Consider the following 23169-nt stretch of genomic DNA (forward strand, 5'->3'; position numbering starts at 1 on the left):
TTCACCTTGTGAATAGATACAAAAGCAGTATCTCTCCAGGTAGTGGATCTGTGGAATGGCTCAGAACAAAAGGTTCGGCAGTATTGATCAGGCGAAATAGCCATTTTGATGGACCTGGCAGTCAAGGCAAGAATGTTTTGTAAATGTGTGCACTGACGCCCACATAGCAGCCTGACAAATCGCCAGGACAGGACCTCAGAATGCAAGCGCAGTAGTAGCAACCTTAGCTTGAGTGGGATGAGCCCTTAATTTTTCAGGTGTTCGCTTCTTAGTTAATGCATAGCCGATTTTAATACAGAGGACTATCCACCAAGAGATGGGTCTTTCCTGTACTGCCTTGTCCTTCTTTGCTCCAGAGAAGCCCACAAAGGGTTGACCCTCCGGAGCTGGTCCCTGGTACAATAAATGTAGAAACTGAGAAAAAAAGATGGAGTCTCTCCTCCTCTTTCAAGGGGTGCGGTGGGGCAAAGAAGATAGGAAGCTCGACTGACATGACACTGTTACTCCTTTTAGCATGAATGCTATTCAAGTCCTCAACAGTTTGTCTAGAAAAAAGGTTGTAGAAGGCCACTGGAACAAAAGTGAATCCAGCTCATTTATCCAATGAGCTGACATTATTGGGACCAAAAGACCGTTTTTAGGGTCAATAGACATAGTGGGCAACAGTGCATAGGCTCAAATAGTCTTAAACAGTGCCCAACACAAGTCATTGCTGAACCAAAGATAAACTAAACAACAAAACATCCAACAGTTAGGCTTAAAATGGATCCACCTGGAGGTTGCTGCACAAAGCCACAATCCTGTTCTTGCGCCCAGCGTCCTCCAACTTTGTGGAATGACACCTAGATGCCAAGATAACAACAATTACCTCAAGAGGAAAATCAAATCAACTGCACATTCAATCTTCATGCATGGGGTGCAGATTGCACAGACCTTGGCACAACACCCTGACATACTTTTGCAGCAGAAGATCCTTCTGAAGCGGCAGCTTGATCAGAGAACAGATGTTAATGCCCAGGAGGTCCAGGTACCACACTCTCCTTCTCCAATCCGTAGACACTAAGATGACATGGGCCCGGTGATTCCTGATCTTTTCCCGAACTCAAGGCAGGGGCTGAAAGGCTTAGTGAAGTCCCAAGCCCCACTCTACGCAGGAAAACATCTCTGAGAGGGCGCTTTCTTGGGAACTCTAGAGCACAGAAGTATCGACTTTGCCAGTTCACGGCAGTGATGAAAAGAGGGCACCCGGGTTCTGCCCATTGCCTGAAAGGCACCCTCTGCCACCTCCGGATGTAGTTGTCACTTGTTATCCCTTAAGTCATAGTGGCTGAATTTGCCTGCTCGAACCATTAGAGATCCTGCCAGGTGGTGCACAACCAGAGAAATGCAATTCAGCCACTTTCAGAGGTGTCGAGATTCCTGGCACAAGACCAAAGACATCACCCACCATACTTGTTGCAGAACCACATGGTGGTGGTGTTGTTTGTGAAAACCTTTACCAGCTTTTCTTTAATAGCCTTCAAGACAAAGCATATCACCCTCAACTCCAATAGATTGATGTAGAATCCAGAGTCCTCTGAACTCCACCTCTTGCAGAGGGCCTCCCCAACCCAGAAGCAATGCATTCGTCACCACCGTCCGCTTGGGAGGGGTAAGGAGAGGTGTCTGCCACTGGCTCAATCACAGTTGAGCAGCCAACACTGCAGTTGTTTAGCAGTCTCCTTGGATGGAATCCAATAGGTTATCCTTGTACGGCACACATTGGGACTTCAGGTCTCACTGTAGAGCCAGCATGTGCCACCCGCCATTGATGACCAGCAGGCTGCAGGAGGCCAAAAGTCTCAGGAGACTCAGTGTCATCCTCACTGAAACCCATCACCGAGGCTGAAACATCTGGATCATAGCCCGAAAATATCCTTGACTCTCCGCCCCTGGTGAAAGGCTCGAAATTGCACCATCTTCAGGATGGCTCTAATGAACTGAAGCATCTGAAAAGGAGTCAAGTGTGACTTTGACATATTAATAACGCACCCTAACAAGGTTACAAGGTTCACCATCATCTGGAGGTGGTTGATGACTACCTGGGGAGAGTCTGCCTTCACACGCCAGTAACTGAGGTAAGGGAAGACTGTAACACCGGACCTCAAAAGGTGTGCTGCACCCAACACCATCAATTTTATGAACACCAAGGGGCACTAGTAAGACCAAAATGGAGCACTGCAAACTGAAAATGCTCCTAACAGGACAACACCTATGGGCCTTCAAGACGGGGATGTAGAACTAAGTATCGTACTGGTCCAGGGCTACTATCCAGTCTCCAGGACCTGGTGCAGACATAACCTTGGCTAATGGGAGTGTCTTGAACTTGTTTTTTTTGCAGAAAAGCGTTGATCAGCCTATGGTCCAAAATAGGACAGAGGCCTCAATCCTTCTTCAGCACAAGGATGTAGCTGGAGTAACACTCAAATCCTAATTCTGAGGGTGGAACCCACTCTATGGCTCCTTTGGCCAAAACGGCCTGCAAGACAAACGTTGTCCTCTGTCAGCAGCACTGGTGTACATGGGAGGTGTGGTGGGGTAGAAAGAAATGGAGGGCATAGCTAGTTGGACAATTTGGAGGACTCCCCTGCCTAAAATAAGGTATTTCTATACCTGGAAGAAGTATCGCATCCTGCCTCCTACAGGGTGGCTGAGTGCCAGAAAGGACACACTAAAGGGGTTTTGAAGTTCTAGCGGCTGGAGGTGCAGGGAACTTCACTGCGCATTGTCCTGGATGACCTGGGCCCCATCTCTGGGATCTGAAGCCTCAACCCTGAAAGGCTGAGAATCTGGTGTGCCGCAGTGAGGTCTGGCGCTGACAGTATTGGGACACCTTGGCGTAGCCCCAAAAAGTACAAAATTGTTGGGGAACTGGCTAGCAGGTGAAGAGAGACCCAAGGAGCAAGCTGTGATGTGACTCTTTGAATCACACTCGAGCTAATGCTGCCTTCCAACCAAAGATACAAGAGCCATCAAATTACATCTCCATTAAGGATGACTGGACATCTCTGGAGAAACTTGTGAACCGCATCCAAGTATGATGAAAAAGCACCACACTCGTGCCAATTGACCAATGCAAGCAATCAGTTGTGTCTGAGCCAGAGCAAAAAAAAATTAGCCACATCCCATCCATCCTACATAATTTGGGCTCAGGTAATCTGGGACCACTGGTAATATCTGACCGATCTGTACCATAAAGCATTGGTGTAGTAGCCAAGAAGGCAGCTGGCAATTGTTGAGTGTAGGGCAAAGCTGGCAGAAGAAACATGAAGGCATTAGAGTTAACTTTCCTGGTGGATGAATGAACCAGTTTAGGAAGCTGCATGTGAAATTCAGGGTCTCCTAGAGCTGGTCAGTGTCTGTTGACCAGGGGGGCCAGAAGATAGTTTTATCCACATACCCACAAACTCTCCTCTGTGGCAAACCCAGGAGGAGAAACAGGTACGGTGTCTGGGAGGTGTCCAACCCATTAGCATCCTATAATGCTTCACACCAATTGTCCTCATCATATTCTTGGGAAACATTTCTTCCCATTATCAAAGTTCTGGTCGTCATCTGAAATCAATTTAAAAAAATTGATCCAGCATGTGTGCACAGCCGTATGTTAAGGATAGTGTGTTAGAATCAGAAGGATTACCAATAGGCTAGGCTCTGGTGGTTTTGGAGTGAGGCCTCGGCTGAGACGAGTTTGGCTTCGAGTCAGACACCACTATTGGTGAGCTTCCTTTTCTGGCATTAGTGTAGATGTCGGAGGCAGAGGTGCAGGGACTGGCACCAGGACTATAGCTGGCCTCAAAGCTGGTGCAGAACCCAAAGAGGGTTCGAGGGGCACAGACTGCACTGAAGGCAAACTTGCTGGCTATTGTACAACTGGGGGGGCCTGAAGATCCTTGAGGCCAAAAGGCATGACAGAGTGAACTGGTGGCGTGCCGGAGATATGTAGCATGGCCTCTCTAAATGCCTCAACTTGCTGCAAGATCGCTGACTGACCTGGAAATGCATCAGAACCAGACTCTGAATTGGCTCCTCCGATGTTTGGAAGAAAGACCTGGTGGCATGTTGATACCCTCATTTCTTGTCTAGAGATAGAGAGTGGCGAGAAAGGTCTGATTCCCTCTCAAATTTCTTATGCCTCTTCTTTGACTTACCCAAAGACTTTGACCAAAATGAAGGGTGTGCTGTGGAAACAACATCACAAGCGAAAATGTTATCTTCATTTTAAACTGGATCGTCATGGCGTTTAGCGATGTGGTGCATAGAAATCTTGGATGGTCTTTAGGTTCATCTTGACGCAGTTGTTGGAGGTAATGGAGTTGAATTCCAAGCACCAGAAACATACCTGGTAGGGTATCTGTCACAGACATCTGTTTGTGATAGTCGCTACAAGGCTGAAACCTTGCTGTTTTAGGAGAGTCATGATTACAGTTACAAGAAGACTCTTTCATTCCTAAATATTAGATGATTCCCAAGCATACTTTGCAGTGCAAGGCAGAAAAGGGCCTCAGATTTCTTCAAAAACAAGCCATGCATCTGTTCTAGTGCTTGCAGAAGGCATTGAGTGTAGCCCAGATGTTGAGTAAATCAATCAAAACATGCATCTACACAGTAAATCAATCAAAACATGCACCTACACAGCAAAGTGCTTAGATTTCGCTCTTTTTGCTTGTGTATGGATGCATCTGATGAATGGATGCACTGAAAAGAATGGCTTTCTAAAAGAAATCTAGAACTATCCAAAGTATTATGCAGGAATGCAATAATTCTAACAAAATAGCATACCCTATCTTTCCTTATGTGGCTTAGTGTGTGAAGCATAGTACATTTTGGATGGAAATGCTAGAAGTACTCTGTCAACTGCTTTGGCAGAGTAATTTAATTCACTTATTGCCAGAATAGTCACCACCGAGACACCCGGAGCAGGTGAAGAGAACGGTCTGCCTCATGTCAGGCTGGCATCTAACACCCACCTCTGAAGGTCCTGGATTGCCTGTCAGAGATGCAATTCCTGTCTGTAAGGCATCCATGATGTTGATCCCACTGTAGAGGAACATTCTATTGACATGTGCGACTGCGTGCGAGGCACCAGAAGGGTGCAGGAAACTATTGGATCAAGTAATCTTGGAGAGTGTCTCTTGTTTGTAACATCAGGATCATAGCTGGGATGCCATGGAGTCTCTGAGACAGTGGACTAGCCAACAGTGGAAAAGACTTCAGAGACCATGTTCATAATGAACCCCACCAAGGGAAGCATCAAAACTGGCTGCGCATGTAGATGCAAAATCCCATAGTAGACAGTAATGACACTGTTGTCTCAAGGTGGCCTGAGACTAACTCAAGGGAACCCATGCAACAGCCAATCGTCAATGTATGGGAACAAGTGACTACTCGACCCACAAAGAAAGGCTGTGAACACCAACTGAACCTTTATAAATATCCAAGGGGTTGATGTCAAGCCGAAGGGCAGAATGGTGAATTGAAAGTGGTCCGAACCCACTACAAAGTGCAACTAATTCTTGTAGGTGTGCAGCACTGGAACAGGAAGGTACATATTCTGTAGTCCAGGGATAGGATCCGGTTCTCAGCATCCAAGCCCAGCAGACACTGCTGCATATTGCCTCCTATTGACCTCAAACTGCTGATGGAGGGAAAACTAAAGAGGTTTGCGATAGCTAAACTTGGTGATGAGGGGAGGACTATTGCTGTTGGTGACCTATTTTCCCTACCATTAAACCTGCCCTGATGATATGAAAAGATTGAACTGGATGCTGAACAGACCATGAGGACTGCCTCTGGTAACGAGTAAGTCCCCAAGAATATGCACTAAATGCCTAATACAGTTCATGGGACTGGCAGGCAGGGGGAAGCGACTTCAATGAATAAGCACTAGACCCACTGCCGATAAAGTGCTCCAACACAAACTCTGCTTTTACACCAAAGAATCAAGCCTCTTCAAAGGAAATAACCACAAGTGAAGCTCGGGCAAAAGATCCATGTTTTCTAAGCTGACCATAAAATATATTTGCCACAACCTGGACCTCCTGCACTATCTGAGCGAAGAAGTTTTGTATATTTTCAGGCAAAGCTGGCAAAACCTCACTCGTCAGGCAAAAGTGTGTCAACCCAAAGACAAATAGCAATCAATGATCAAAGCGCTAGGACAGATGATGAAAAGACTCTCTTACCCATAGTGTGTATCTATTTTTAATCTCTACTGGAGAAGTAGGAAAAGAGTTTGGATTCCCTTTGGTTGTAGAAGCCTCTACTGTAAGTCTCTGAGAAGGATGTTGCATCAGGGGCTGTAAAATTTCAGTCAGGAAGTTGGCCTTCGTCTCCACTGTAGGAATATGTAAATCTAGCACTTTTGCAGCACTGCAAACTAACACTGCAAAAGAGTGCGAGTTCAATTTAATCTCCTGTGATATGTTCAAACAATTGGCATTGGCACGTCCAACTAAGTGCCACCATCAGTATGAGCAAGGAGCTAGTAGTCTGCCTCTTCATCATCTTCTTCATTATGGGTAACATACTCCAAACCTTGAGAATATCAGAGTTAAAGCGGGCTAACATCCTCCTAAAAGAGTGAAACATGAGAGGTATCCTAGGTGAATCAAGTTCCTAATCTGAAATCACAGTGGTTTTTGGTATCTGGGCCTCTGGAACCTGGAGGCAATGCCTACACTGGAACAACTGATGGAGGATGTGTCAAAGGAGTTGAGGCAAAGGAGTCAAGGAGCAGCACGGTAGGAGAGAGCAGAATTAATCCGGGCTCCATCAAAGTCAAGGTAGAAAACCCAACTGGAGGATTGACGTGTTAATGGAGGCCAGAAATGCACAAGAGGGATCTGAAATAATTTAAAAGAGTTGTATCATGCTTTCTTGAAGGCTGCAATTTGATGATTGCCTGGAGGACTTAGTGAAAGAAAAAGCAAAACAAAAAATAATGATGGATGCCATCCCGTCCCCGCTATGCCTCTGGATTCAAGCTATCTTGGCTGAAAAGGGGTGACACTCCAAAACTGGTCCTAGGATGCTTGTATCTGGTCCAATGAGGACCTGGCCTGGCAGTTCAGGCAGGACTGTTCCCATGGGGAGCAGGGTCACGAGTGATTTCCATATGGCTGGGTCTATCCTTGAAAGGCGTGGTGTGCTAAAAACTATGGATTTAAGCCGATATCTCTGACTGGGGTTAGTGTTTGACATTGTTCTGCATTTCATCCATTAATTGTTCGTTTTGCACTTGCTACCATGAGTGGGACGGGTATGCCCAGACGTGGGTCCCGTGCTCACCATACCACTGGAATCAAGCTATCCTGGCTGATGAGGGATGATACCTCGAAAACGGTCCTAGGATGCTTGTTTCCTGTCTAGAAGTTCCTGGCCTGGTATTCAGGCTCGCCTGTCCCCATGGGGAGCAGAGCCAAGACTTATTTGCATATGGCTGGGTCCAAACTGGAATAGCGTGGTGAGCAAAAAATACAATGGGTTTAGGTCCAAATCTCTGACTGGGGGTGAGTGTTTGACATTGTTTAGCATTCCGTTCATCAATAGTTCTTTTTGCATTTGGAGAACTTAGGCAAAAGCAATTTCAAAATCAAGTTTAAGTTGGACATCGAAGTTAAGATCAGGCTTTTTTTAAAGTTTGATTTGGACCGATAGAGCCATAACTATGAGACCTATCTCTGGAGCAGGAGAATCAAGAAGTAAAAGAACTTCACTTGGACATGTGATTTCTCTTTGACTTGTCTTACAAATTTTGGACTTACCCTAGGAAGGCGTCAAGACAAGAAATATTATAGAAGAGGCTGCCAGACAGACAGCAAGAGCAACAGAAAACTAAATTATAAAAGATATGTTACAAAAAAGAAGAGAGAGACCACAAGAAGTGTTTCAGAGCAGATATGTGAGGAGACACCATCAAAAGGGAGCGACTCTGCAAAAGGAAAATGTAATCAAAAACTTACATCCAGTAATCCACCGTAGCGGAAGATACTGAGCAGTGAATGAACGTGGCTCTCGCTGGTGAAGTACAGACGTGTCCTAACATGGCGTCCAGGAGACAAAACTCCTCTTGAGTACCTAAACCAGAACAATGACAGGCAAGTGTAAAGAATTTTAACACCACAATGGTGAAGAAAGGAACACGAATGTGTGAGAACAGATGCAATATGAGAAGCTGGATAAAAAAATGTATGCAGTCAAGAGAAGGTTAATCAAGAGGTACAGTTAAACATCCTCACCCGACTAAACATACTATACAGGCAAAGCCACACATCTGTGTTAAAACAGCAGTTTTCAGTATGATTGAAATCTATGAATATATGTAAAAGACATGATATTGGTCTTCTTAATAAGACAAAACAATTAACTTACTGTGTTGCTGTGTCATGTTGACTTCCAAATCACAGTATGAGTATCATTTGCATGTGCCTTTATAGGCCTCATAAGACACAGAGTAATAAGTTGGGGGGAAACTATGAATCATAGGCTCAATGGTAGTGATTTTAAGGATATTCCTGTTCATTTAGTGTGCAAAGCAAAGAAAAAGACAGCTATGTGCCTCTTGTCTTCTGTGAATGAGTGCAGGAAACTGCTTAAGTATGAGGCTTACATGCTAAATGCTGTGGGAAGGATTGGGAAGTTCATTCTATATACTAAACGGGGAAGGAATGGCGAGTATAGGGGAAAGATGAATCAAGAATATTTTAGAAGAAAGAATGTAGGCATTTCAGCACATATACAATACACAAAGGACAGCTTTTCAAATGTTAACCTTAATTCAACCTAAATCACGGTTTTAAAAAGGAATCATTAAACAAAAAGGCCCTGCTAATGGGCTATTAAAAATAGAATAGCTATGCATGGGTACAGACACAGGAGGAATAGGATCTTCTCACATGCATACATGATTCACTAAAATAAGGAGTCTTACAAGGGGTGCAGTTTGTTCACAGATTCATCCTCGTGAGTTCTCTGCAGATCCAGCTGAATCTTACTGAGGAGGGGAAGGCAGTACCCAATTGCAATTTCCAGCTTCTCCTCCTCATTGATTCCATACTCCTGCAGAAGACAAGTCCGTAAAGTATGCAGAACAAAAAACGGGTAGGGGGAGAAGGAGATGGAGAGAGAAGGGAGGATGAGATAACAAAATTATTAGACGAGCATATAAGAAATAAGAAGCAACATGGCAGAAGGATCAAATAAAGAAAGACATTCAGTATTGATATACATTTTATCATCACTATTGCAATTAGAAATACCAAACAAAATGTAAAAGAAAAGTGATAGATAACATATTGCGCGAGAACCATCCAATGTACAAGGAGAAGATCTAGGATAGAACTGCAAACAAAAGCGCAGACTATACTCAAATGAAGAAAACACTGTAAGTAGATGCTTTGTATATTAATGCTGAATCAATCAAGTCAAGAAAATATTCGGAAAATCAGAAGATGAAGCATTGTGAAACTGAAGGTATTGTATTGTATTGTATTTATTTCTTGTTAAGCGCAGCTGTCACCCAAAGGGTATCCTGGCGCTGAGACCCTATTAAACCATCGGAAGGAATATTTTACATTGCTCTTGGGAACAGATAGGTCTTAAGATCCCTTTTAAAGGAGAGCAGATCTTGACTACCCCTCAGCGCCAGAGGAAGGGAGTTCCATAGTGAGGCGGCCGTATAGCTAAAAGCACGGCCACCTATCCTTGCTCTAGTGATCCTTGGAATCCGCACCAGGAACGCCGATGAAGATCTCAGAGGTCGGGCAGCTTGATACCATGAAAACAGACCCTGAATTGGAATTGGTCCGAGTCCATGCAACGCTCTAAATACAAGACATGACGCCTTGAAAGCGATCCTCTGCTGTACCGGCAACCAATGTAGATCAGCTAAAGCTGCAGAAGAAGAAGCAGAGTGTGGTCGCGACAAGGCCAGTTTCGCAGCCATGTTCTGGATCCTCTGCAACTTAAGGATCAATTTTTTAGGAGCTCCTAGAAGTAGTGCGTTGCAGTAGTCTAACCTACTGAGTATGATACTACGCACTACCTCTGCTCTGACACCTGGGGGGAGTATTGGCAAAATTTTGCACAGGGCACGAAGCAGGCCGATGCAGGTCGCTGCGGTCTTATTTACTGAAACATCCAGCTGTAGGTCAGGTTCAAACACCACTCCTAAGTTACGAGCCGATTTAGCTCCTTCCACAGAACCCGGAATAGAAGGTGGCCAGAAGTCGTCAGGTAACGCACGAGGAAGGCGATCAGGAGAGCAATGGAGAACCTCCGTTTTTGACCCATTGAACTGGAGTGAGTTAGCTCGCAGCCATTTGGCTGTGGCCGACATACAGTGATGAAAAGTGTCTTTCGAGACCGACTCACTACCCTCAAATGAAAAAATCAGTTGAGTGTCATCGGCATAATTGATGACTGATATGCCGAATTACTTAATAAGTTCTATAAGGGGTCGGAGATATATATTAAACAGGATCGGGCTAATCGCCGACCCTTGAGGAACACCCTGGTTCACCTGTCGAGTGGCTGATCGAAAAGGTGGTAAAGCCACAGCTTGCTGTCTGTCACTGAGATAGGACGTTAACCAGCTTAGGGCTAGATTGGTTACTCCCACACTTTGGAGACGCTCCAAGAGAACCACATGGTCAACCGTGTCGAACGCGGCCGACATGTCGAGCAGCACTAGAAAGGCTGACCTGCCCCTGTCGACACGCGTTCGTAGATCATCTAACACGGTAACCAATGCGGTCTCAGTACCGTGGGCCGGTCTAAAGCCAAATTGAGCTGTATCTAGGCAAGAGTTTGTTTCCAGAAAGTTGGACAAGGCTCTTGTGACCCATCTCTCAAGGACCTTTATCACAAAAGGTAAAAGCGAGATGGGCCTATAGTTGGCCGGGCATGATGGATCTAAAGAAGCCTTTTTTAATAGTGGAGTTACTATTGCCACCTTCCAACTATCTGGGACTGTCGCCGTCGTCAGTGACTGACAGCAAATGGAGTAGAGTGGAGGAAACAGCTCATCTTGAAATGCCTTCCAGATCTTATGAGGCATTGGATCAAGTGGTGAGCCCGAGGAAACTCCATTGGCCAAGACAACAAATTCTTCTGGTGAAGGAATGGGAAAGCAAGGCAAATAAAAAGTATCTATCCTGTTGCTATCCCGTAGAGGCGCCGAGTGGCAGAGGGATTCCAGGGAGGGAGGTAGCGGCGACGCCAACTGTCCGGGCACTGAGAGACCACTCAAAATGGTCCTAATTTTCTCCTCAAATGCAGCGGCCAGAGAATCACACAAATCTTGAGAAGTCGGAATAGCTGGAACTGTACAAGATGGATTAGATAAGTTGTTAACCAACTTGAATAGGGTTTGCGATTTATTTGTGGCCTTACCCAAGGTATCTTCTAAGAACTTTGCTTTAGCACTTCTTAGTTGAGTCTTATATACCTGTAGGGCCACTTTATACGCTGCCCTGTCCGACTCCTTATATCCTCTCCTCCAAGTACGCTCAGCCTGTTTACAGCGGATCTTATGCTGTCTCAGATCGTCATTAAACCAGGCGTTAGTCACTCTAGGTCTATCCCTCACCCTCCGCAGAGGGACCAGTTCGTCTAGGGATGTCAAAATTTGCTGACAAAGGGCAGTATAACTCTTATCTACACTATCCTCCACCTGGAAACCCCTAGGCAATAGAGTAGGGCGAATTGGCGCTCTAAGAAGACGAGCCCATTGGCGATTAAGTTTAAAGCCACTTGAGTTAGTTGATTTTAACGGACCAGGCAAAACAATGGACATATTAATCAAAGAGTGATCTGTCCAGCCCTGCTCCAAGATCTCTTTCACTACCACCAAATCCTTCTCTGCGAAGATTAGATCTAACATGTGTCCCTTAACATGCGTAGGTGATAAAACCAGCTGTGTGAGTTGAATGTTACTACACGATTGGCAGAGCTCTCTGTAGGCCAGATCTTGAGGGCCAGAAGGCCAGAGGTTAAAATCTCCCAATATTAGAAATTTAGCATGGGAGTTTGAAAGATCGTAAATCAGATCAACCAATGACTGAAGGGAAGTTGTGGTCGAGGAGGGAGGTCTACAACATAACAGCCCTGAGATCAAGGTGCCGCCCTGGGCCATGATAGAAAAGCCCATGAGCTCGAACCCTACCACTTCCTTTACTGCTAATTCCACAAGGGAGATCGAGTCTTTAAAAATATAACCTACTCCACCTCCCCTGCCAGAGGCTCGAGGAGTGTGTCTAATAAGATAGCCCGGTGGGCAAGCCCAACCGAGTTCCGGCCCACAGTCCGCCGTAGTCCATGTTTCAGATATATAGAAAAAGATAATGCCTCGGGACTGATACTCTCACATAAGTTTAGGCGAAGAGATAGATGAATTATCTCTCCCCTGGAGTAATATTTATTTCTCCAACAAAACCTGTATTATTAAATTTTGTGACCAAGTCAACGGCGATTCCAATGAAAACCAAAAATGTATCAATTACTTTTTATAAGTGTGAGGATATTTATTTTCTACCACACTTTTTTTGAAATTCTTTTGTTTTTAGACATATATATACAAACAAATACAATATTTACAATACTTACATATAGCACAATCACTGAACATATACATATCATCAAACGCCCTTTTTAATGTACCAGGATGCTTATGGGCTTTTTTTGAAACAGCATTCCTATATATAGAAGATCACTACTAAAGACGCACTACGAGATTTTGTCGTTTACAATCTCCTAATTATTTTGAGTGCTCTTTCACAAATAAGTCAAAACATAAATCATAATCCAGTGAGTGTCTTCAAAATAAATGTCGACGCGTTTCAGCCAAATAACTCTTTTGGCCTCATCAGGACTAGGGCATCCGAACCAATAATTTACAACCTGTAAGAACAAATTAATTGTCCCTATTAATATCCATCTTATCTCTATTTAGATTATATACACAGAAACACAGGAATAATATTAAAAGACACTATATTACAGTTATATTACAACAGTTCAAAACTGAAGTGGCGGCTCATACAACAAAACGTAGAACTTCAAATAAAACACCCAGAGTGTATAACAACCTTACAACCCAATCTAATATATCACCGACAGTGAATGTAAAGCAATTAGGTGTATTAATATGTGATATGTTGAATAAACTTAAAATACCTTATATTGAAAACTGCATATTACCTATTGTCCAATTAGGGTATGGTCGGAACAAATAATCGTCTTTTCTTTCTTTCTTTTTTCTATAAATTATTTTGGCGGGCTAAAAGCAATCAAAACCAAAAATTATCTCAATGGAAAATCACTCCACCTATAATCAATGTATCTATTTCCAAGTCACTGACTCCCACATCCGTTACCCTTTATCTTAAAGTCAGTATAATCTCAAAGTGCATCGATTGTATCGTTATTTAAAACGAGAAAACCCAAAGTAATTGACACCGTAGGTTACACCCATTAGGGGAAATTAGATAATAGAACCTGCCTATTATTGAAAAGGATATGTGGTACATACCTTGTGTATAATTATTCGACCCTTCCAAAAACACTCGTTATACGGTTCAAGTATTCTGCATATGTTTGTGCATATACACTGTTTTAGCACTGCTTGAGGTCGCCTCGCTCTCAACTCTGTCAATAGAACCAATAAAAAAACCAAATCTAAGTATCAATTCTCTTTAGCCTTGGTGTAACGGTAGGTATATTTACACTTTTGCCGAATCGTACGTCTCCTTACCTCGAAGTTTATACACAGGACCCACTTCTAACGTTCCTTCTCCCTCCAGTCTACACGGATCGCGTCCGATGTCACGTGATGCGGAAGTCTATTTAAACCCGGCAAATATTGCCGTAAACATAATAAAAGGACCACTCTCTCTATGTTGATGGTAGACAACGACATTGCCAACCATAGACCTAGTAAAAGGACTACTATTCAACTGAAACGGAGAACAGTAAGTTTATACATACGGAAACGAATAAATACCCAAATTCACCAAAATGCACATATATGTTATTGCCGCCATCATGGAAAGTCCTAATCAGGTCCTAATGGATTCAATTCAGAGTGGGGATAATTGAATAATATTAAATGCCCTAAACTAGCGTTATATGCTCTTCTTTTCTTTTACTCATTAAATACCTGCTTAAACAAGATTGAAAATAAAGTGCAAAAAAATGTAGAGAAGTTACCTTATATCCCAGTATATTACCGCCACTCCTTACATTCTAGCTATCCACAATACATTAGTGTAGATAAGTACGAACCGACTATTGCAAGCAACATCGTCTGAAGAACATGTGAACCCTTTTTACGCTCCATTATTGTATAAGAGCCCAGATCTCATCTTTATCATTAAGGCCTAGCGTTGTGGTATGATATTTCGCTATTAGTCTGGCCTCTAATCTGTTAAGTTTTGTTTGTAACTCAGTTTTTTCGAAATTACCGACTAAACACATTACTGACCATTTTAAGTCATTTTCTGAATGCAGATGGTTCTGAAAATGCTGCACCAATGGGGCCCCCTGAACTTTACATTTAATTCTTGATTTGTGTTGCAATATACGTTTCTTTACATGCTGTGTTGTCTGGCCTATGTAATATTTATTACAAGGACACTTTATGCAATAAATTGCATTTTTTGAATTGCAATTGGAAAATGTTTTTTGGTAGTGCGTAAGGCCATTAATCTCCAACTGTTTGGAGTCTTCTGTTAGATTACATGCCACACAGTTTTGGCATCGGAAGTGACCAACTACCGGTGGTAATTGCAGGAGGTTCCGCAGATCTTTTCTTGGTATTTCTGTCTGTCTTGTAGCCCTCACGAGTTGTTGTCGGATATTTTTACCTTTTTTAAAAGCAAACAAAGGTTTCGAAATTCCCAAAGGCTCAATTATTTTCCAATTATTTTGGACAATTTTTTTGACTTTATTAGCTTTTGGATCAAAAGTCAACACACATGTCAATGGAGTGATTTTATCCTTTGCTTTTGGAACTAATAAGACTTCCCTCGGGGTGTACCACGCTCTTTTGAGTGCACCTTTCACTAATTTTTTCGGGTATCCTCGAGTTATTAATTTGTCTTTTAATATCTCTGCATTAGTGAAAAAGTCTTTTTTGTTTGTACAATTTCTTCTTACACGGAGAAATTGTCCGTACGGCAAATTTTCCTTTAAAGTACGTGGGTGGCTACTTGTAAACTGTAAAAGAGTGTTACGGTCTGTCGGTTTAGTGTATAGACAAACCCCCAGTACTTCATTTTCCTGTTGGATAAATACATCCAGAAAGTTTATTTTGTCATGGTCAGCACTTTTAGTGAAGTTAAATTCAGCTGTTCTTGAGTTTAGCCAGTTGTGAAAGTCTTGTAGACATGTATCATCTCCATCCCAAATCATAAAAATATCATCTATATAGCGACACCAAAACCCAATATTGGTTAAAAATGGGTTGGTGTCACTATATATCCATCTTTTTTCGAATTCAGCCATAACTAGGTTAGCTATTTCAGGTGAAAAACTGCAGCCCATTGCGACTCCCGATACTTGCAAGTACAAATTTTCTTTGAAATTAAAAAAATTATTTTTTAAGCATAAAGTAGCTAGGGCTATTATGAATTCGGTAGGAACTTGATGGGGGCGATCTCTTTCATCCAGTTTATATTGCATGACAGCCAATGCCTCATCTTGTGGAATGTTGGTATACAAGGATTCGATATCGAAGGACACCAGAAGTTGTTTTTCTCTGTTATAAGGTAATCCTTCTACCTTCGATATCAAATCCATTGTATCTCTCACATAGGATGGAGTCTTTTTCACCAAAGGAATCAGAAAAGTATCAATGTATTTGGCCAATGGTTCCAAAATAGAACCACATGCAGACACAATGGGTCTACCTGGTGGATCTATCAATGTTTTGTGCACCTTTGGTAACACATATATACTTGGTGTCTTAGTTTTGTCACTATTGAGATAATCAAACTCGTTCTTACATAACCAACCTCCCTCTAAACCATCTTTGGTAATCTCAAAGATCTCTGATTTTAACTCGAGTGTAGGGTTAGTTCCCAGTAATCTGTAATGCATTGGATTAGACAATTGTCGAATAACTTCATGATCATATTTGTCTGTATCCCAAAGCACGATTCCACCCCCTTTATCAGCCGGCTTAATTATTATTGTAGGGTTATTGGCTAAATCTTTAAGGGCTTGAAATTCCTGTTTACTGCAGTTAGCATTGAAAAAAACGTTCTTGTTTTGTAATGCGTCAAGTTCTCTTAGAATTTGTTCCTCGAAGATCAAAATTTCTGTAGGCAGAAGAATGCTTTCTGGGATGAAATTTGATTTATTTCTTAGGCCACTAATATTTAACTGTTCATTTTTTTCTTTTTCTAAGAAGAAGGCTTGAAGCCTAACCTTTCTCAAAAAGTGTAGAATCTCAGTTTTAGTGTCCACAGGATTTTGTAGGGCTGTGGGAACAAAAGATAACCCTTTATTCAAAACCAACAATTCTGTTTGAGTGGGCGTGTATTTAGATAGATTATATATAGGTATAGTCTCTAATCTATCTTGCTTATGTAAGTTGTTTATATTCAACGTCTGTATGTCTTCTTCCTGGTTCTGAAAGTCTCTGGATCCTGATTTTGATATTGTTCTGGAGTCTGATATTGGCCTTGTTGGTCACGAATAGTATATCCAGGTGTGAGGATTCTAATGAAAGGGCTATCTCCGAATGATGTTTCACGAGAGAGCGAACATTCAGTAGGCCACAAGAGAGATCTTTATAGGATGAGGGACATGGTCGATGTTGAACATCGTCCTCCGTACGGTACAGTGAGTTATTACAATCCTCATGGTTATCAGCCAAGTGAGTGGCCAAAGGTGCCCCTGACGCGCCCGGGACGCGAACGGGCGCAAACGGGCTTACCTCTGGCGCACCTCCGGCGCGACTACGGCGCGACCGCTGCGCGCATCCGCTGCGCGCCTGCTCACCCATACCTATTTATAATATTACGCCGCGCGGGCTTCCGGCTGCTAGAGCCTCTAGCCCCAACCAAGATGGCGCTACGAGTGTCCCAAGCTTCAGCACCCACCCAAGATGGCGGACGAAGCACCACGACCCCACTGACTAAATCCCGCAGAGTGCGAGTGAGGGTATGATTTAAGATGCAGGTAAGCCTAATCTAAAACCCCTGCTTACTGTCCCAACAGATGCCAGATGAAATAGCAAATACAGCGAAGAGCAGCAGCAGCGCGATTCCATGCAGCGCAGTTTAAAAAGTATGCCCAAAAGTATACCAATACTAAAATGCTGTCCAGCAATACACGCGATGGTGAAAGTCTATGGAGCGCTAGTCGAGAGCAGTTTAAATAAGCTCTCCAGTGCGCGGGCTTCCGGCTGCTAGAGCCTCTAGCCCCAACCAAGATGGCGCTACGAGTGTCCCAAGCTTCAGCACCCACCCAAGATGGCGGACGAAGCACCACGACCCCACTGACTAAATCCCGCAAAGTGCGAGTGAGGGTACGATTTAAGATGCAGGTAAGCCTAATCTAAAACCCCTGCTTACTGTCCCAACAGATGCCAGATGAAATAGCAAATACAGCGAAGAGCAGCAGCAGCGCGATTCCATGCAGCGCAGTTTAAAAAGTATGCCCAAAAGTATACCAATACTAAAATGCTGTCCAGCAATACACGCGATGGTGAAAGTCTATATATATATAATAGGTATAGATAAAAGCTGTCATAACCATTAATTTAAAAGGTTTAGACATTAATAAGCAAGATGGCATGCTTCATACATTTATCAAAAACGAAAGGGGGGGCGTAACGGGCTTTTTAAAGGAGGTCCAGCTGAGTGTGCCCTAAAGTGTACAGAAAATTAATTACAAAGCTGTTCCTTTACAAAGGGGATGAGACAATCCATGTACTGAGCACAGGATTTTAGTTGTCGGATATTGTGGCCCTCACACAACCATCAGGATGTCGTGAATCACGTACCCTTCAGGATGTATCGTGTCATCATCGGGCTGCTCCTGCGTCGAGTCGGCTGGTGCAATACCCGACGGGCTCTTTTTAGGGAGCTCTCTTGTGGAGATCTTTTTATCCGGTACAGCCGTTGGGTGAGGTGGGAGTGTGGGGCTAGTTTTTTATATATAATGTAGATGAAAGACAATAATTAAAATAGGGTTCGGAGTGCTTATCTCAAACTATTTATTTAGGAAGCCTCCTTGCCTAATTAAAACTGTGAGGTGAAGTGTTGGTAACTTAGAATAATGAGCTAGGTTATGTACACTGCCTCATTGGGGTCGACATGTTTCTCGCTCAAGTAGAGAAGTTCTCTGGCGATTCTTCAGGACCAAGAGTTGTTCTATCTACATGTGAATTTACACTAATAATCCTAAATAACAGTGAGCATTCTCAATATGTAATTTTACCTGCAGCTCGGTCTACCTGCGAGATTGGAAGGAAAAGACCAAGATGATTATAGAACGCGTTTCATCAATCACTGTGTATAAACATGGTGTGCCTCGTGAGTTGATTGAGTGCTACTGTAGTGATAGTGCACCCTATACGTGATAGTGAAAACATTAAAATTGCAGTGAATAGGAGCCTCGTGAAGTGATCACACTGACCAGTGGTGGTTGTTAAACAACTAAAGGAACTGTATTGATGGACTTACCCTAAGATTTGCATAGAATAATCCTCTGCAGTTCCTGGTAGGTTTAAGCAAGGAGTTCCTTGCTTTCTGTAAGTCATATAGTGGAAAAAGCTAGTTGTTCAGAAATGGTTATTCCATAATACTCCAGGGTAAATTTAACCCCTTCTCTTATTTATACAATCACACTTGAGAAAACACTTTAGAAAACCGTTTGTCATATGAAGTGCTGTATTCAAAATTATATCTAACCCCTAGTCTCTGTCACATATAGTCTTGTCAATATGACTGATACTTATAAGGGGTCACTGATGTTCGAGGTCGCTATGTAGTCTGGAGCCTCCATATTTTTAGAGATATTTTTAAGAACATTTCAACCGACTATTTAGCAAGATTTACTTGGAGATGATGTACTGGTTTCATTCGTTTAGATACGTAACTGTCATGCAGGTCATACTCTCGTGTAAGTGTATATCTCCTCTCGTTACTAGCCTTAGAGATATGATCTTCTACAAAGCCAACCAATTAATTTGTAGCCTGTTAGAATATGCCACAGCGGAGTAACCACCCACACGCCCCACACACCAGCAACACGGAGCCCAAGGTCCCCGCAACGAGCATCCCCAAGACCTCTCGTGCGTCACCTTTGTAATGTGTTCTAAAGGCGCTCACCACAAATATCCAGAGCCCCATGCCGCCGGCGCATGGAACGCGCAGGCGACCCCCCCCACCGTAGCGCGCTCAGACAGGATTGACCTGTATACTCATGCATCGGCTCAATTGTAGAGAAGACAGGATTAGATATAAAATACTTACAGACACGCCGAGTCCGTGTCTCTAGTTCACCTACCCCTCTCTACCAGGTCTGGGCGGTGAGATTCCCGGCACCTTGCAGTGTATAAAAGGTGTTCCGCTTTCATTAGCGGAAGTGGGTGTCGGGACACCGCTAGTCCGTTGCCGGTTAAGTTATGGTTCAGTGTGGTCGCCATGTTGGATGGGGGCAAATCTAGTACGCGGTGAATGCAAAGTATATTGATCCTTAACATATGTTAATTCAAAAGGCCTTTATTTTCAACTGCTCGATAGTACTATTCAAACAAGTAAATTCACCATTCAAATGTTGATAATTATGGTGTTCTGAAGGACGTTATGCTCAATTTGGTGACGTCATGATCAGTTATATAGAGGTATAGACATGTGGTGGGCAATGATTTGAGGTTGCAGTATACCAAAATTAGGTCAATTGTAACGGATTTGTTCATTGCTCCAGGATGTTTTAAAGGGGAGACTACGGTTAGGGACTCGTAAAGTAATTGCCCAAACCTTAAGTTTTATCAAAATGGCTTGGTACAAATAATTACTTAATATCTGGTGAGTGAAATTCAGGGTGGTTTAAGGGAGGACCAAGGGATGGCATCGTTGAGTCCCGTGACATGGGTTCCCAATCTGTACACCCACCTCTGTTCTTTAACTAGTAAGGCTTCTTTAGTGATATTGGAGAATGACTCCAAAATAAGCCATCTAAACGATTCGGGGAGGTGTCCCATTTCTTGAAAATGTGTACACATTCTGGTGTTAATTTTTTTGCAGCGAAAATTGCTGCGATGTTCCATCATGCGTGTCTTGACTGGGCGGGTTGTCATGCCTATATATTGTAGTTTGCAGGGGCATGTAATTAGATACACGCAATTGGTTGTATTGCAATTGGTGTGACGGCGCAACTCCCATTTAAAGTTGTTCGGGAAATGGACAGTATTGTGGATTGCGGTGAGGGGACATGCTGTGCATGATCCACATGGGTGGTGCCCTGTGACAGGTGGTAGATCCCATAGTTGTCTTTGGATTTGTTGCCCTTGTAGGCGGGGGCGCGTATGAATCAGAGTGTCCTTAAGGTTTTTTGTGCGTTTGAATGAGAACCTAGGGACATCAAGATTCATTGTGCCTGTATTTAAAATACCCCAGTGTTTCTTTATTATCTTAGTGATCTGATTAGACACTGGTGTGAACGAGCTGACACATGTGAGGGCCTCCGTGGGGGTTTGTATTTTTGGTTCCAATAAAGCCTCTCGATGATTGTTACGGGCTCTTTTATTAGCTAAAGCTATCTGTTTAGCTGGGTACTCGCGTGCTCTAAGGTGGTTGGCTAGTCTTTCAGCCTCCGCCCTATAGTCTGTCAGGTTGCTGCAGTTTCGTCTCACCCTAAGGAATTGTCCTATAGGTAAGTTATCTCTCAAACTCCGTGGGTGATGACTGGAGTAGAGTAGCAGGCTGTTGCGATCCGTTGGTTTTTTGTATAGACTTGTCGATAGTGTACCTCTATGTAGATTTACATTTAGGTCTAGAAAAGGTATAGTTTCAGCGGAAACTGTATGGGAAAATTTGAGATGTGGATCGAGAGTATTTATCCAGTTGCAGAATTCGATACAGGCTGACATCTCTCCTTTCCATAAGATTAAGATGTCGTCTATAAATCTTTTCCAAAGGTATATATCGACATCAAATGGATTTGAGTCATGGAAAATGTAGCGAGTCTCAAAATCAGACATATATAGACACGCTAGACTTGGCGCAAATGTACTGCCCATACAAGTTCCTTGTGTTTGTTGGTAGATCTGACCTTTAAACTCAAAGAAGTTTTCTGTAAGGGCTAAGGTTGCGCAATCCATGATAAAACTAATGGGCGTGTTATGTTCCCAATGTTCGTGGTTTAGGACATTTTCTACCACATCAAGGGTGGCCCTCTGAGGTATATTGGTGTACAGGGCTTGTACATCTAGGGTCACTAGGAGTGTGATCTCATCCGTAGGTTGGAGCACGATGAGGAGTGCAAAGCATCATCATCGGGCGTTGCTCCTCGTGGGGGTGGCGCTGCAGTCCCTCACGGGCCCTTCAGGAGGGCTCTCTGTCGGAGATCTTTTTACTGGAGTAGCCGTAGTTGTGCGTGCGGGTGTGTGGGGATGGTGGGTGATGTGGTGAGGCTAAAAAGACCTGTAGGAACCCCAAACGGTTTATTAATGGGTCCTGCGGGTCTGGTTAAAATCTAACGGGGAGTGGTGCCTAAGTAGCACTCTAAAAAAGTAGGGGAAAGGTAGATAGTTCTGTTACTCTCGACCCGTATGTGATAAAGTTAGAGTGAGAGTGAGAACGTGAGGTGGGTGGTCAACATGTTTCGCGCTTCCCAGCGGTCCCTAACGGATCCGTAGCGCTTCGTCAGGACCAAAAGGAAAGTGGTAACAAAATTTGATATAGGTCAGAATGTATCCTATATGTCCATAGTTTAGGGATCACGTTTTATTCGAGTCCCTATGAGCGAACCTAAAAGGAAAGGGAGGAGAAAAAGGGGACAGGGAGACAAAAAAGGGGAGGCAAAATGAAGTGGTCAACAACATATCCAGGGGGCGTAATACATATCCCTGGTATCAAAACAAGTCGGTGCGGAGAAATACTCGCATAATGGTTGTGCCACATGCCAGGGGAGGGGGGCGGGTGCAAGAAAGACTAGTGGTTCTATCAACTCTGTCGGTATACGGGTCACGCAAGCTAAATCAGTGCGGGACACATGCCTTGTAGACAGCTCCACAGTGCAAAGTTCATGCAGGGTATCAGGGGGAGGCATAACTGCATTCGTTGAGCTGGTGTCTCAAAGTTGACTAGTGACCAGTGAGACTACTTCGTGACGACATGCCTCGTGGTCTGCCCTAGTACATGGTGAGTCATGCAGGGTTTCAGAGGGAATCATGACTGTTATGATTGGATCGGTATCTGAAAATTGACTTGTGTCGAGTGTGATAGCTTATTAACGACATGTCTAGAGGTCTATCTGGTGAGTGAGGATAACGGAGCCGGTGAAATTATTCAGCAGAATCCCGTGATCACGACTATTCTACGTAGTGGTGGTGTGGCAATATACTGTTTGTAGACAAACTGGTAAACCTACCCAATGTTTAATGGGTCCAGGCTATACCGGATAAGGATCGGCTGGGGCGGAGGGCGCCAGCTAAAAAAGACAACCAGCGTCGTTTTACAATAAACACTTCGAGGGGAGCGGGAAATTGTTAAAAACGCCAGTAAGACTAACTTGGTAGAGTAGAGATAACACAAACAGACAAATTGTAAAACAGGCCAGTAGGGCTAACTGGACAGAGTAAGGATAATTCAAACAGGACTAGTAAAGTGGCTGCAAACAAGTACTTACTCACGCCCCGGGTATTCTGCTCTGAACACCTACGTGCCTCCAGGATCGCCGGTAGTTGACACGGTTTTGGAGGCACTATTTATGTCCAAAGTTGATTGGGTGTTCAACCCGGAACAGCTGCGAGTGTCGTGGAAACAGAGGCGGGACTGTGTTTCACGAAGTGGATGGCGGCCATGTTTGAATGGTCTAGAAATGTCAAGGAGTAATGTTGTAAGAGTCTCCGTATCGACGATTAAGAAGGGGGGGGGGACACATGAGTGTGTCTCGAGG

The 23169-nt window shown here is 43.6% G+C and overlaps 1 protein-coding gene across 17 annotated transcripts in view; it reads right to left on the reverse strand.

Moving 5' to 3' along the window:
* Positions 1 to 23169, reverse strand: part of PPIP5K1 (diphosphoinositol pentakisphosphate kinase 1) — a 1768598-nt gene that overhangs the window by 471663 nt on the left and 1273766 nt on the right. For all 17 annotated transcript variants that reach the window (XM_085644342.1, XM_085644333.1, XM_085644343.1 and 14 more), the window contains 2 exons: positions 8969 to 9096; positions 8001 to 8115 (listed from right to left, as the gene is read on the reverse strand). In XM_085644342.1, the coding sequence (XP_085500468.1) occupies positions 8001 to 8115; positions 8969 to 9096 (243 nt within the window). The remainder of the gene's footprint in view (positions 1 to 8000; positions 8116 to 8968; positions 9097 to 23169) is intronic.

The sequence above is a fragment of the Triturus cristatus genome, chromosome 3_1 (genome assembly GCF_964204655.1).
Source record: "Triturus cristatus chromosome 3_1, aTriCri1.1, whole genome shotgun sequence".
In the NCBI taxonomy this organism is placed as follows: domain Eukaryota; kingdom Metazoa; phylum Chordata; class Amphibia; order Caudata; family Salamandridae; genus Triturus; species Triturus cristatus.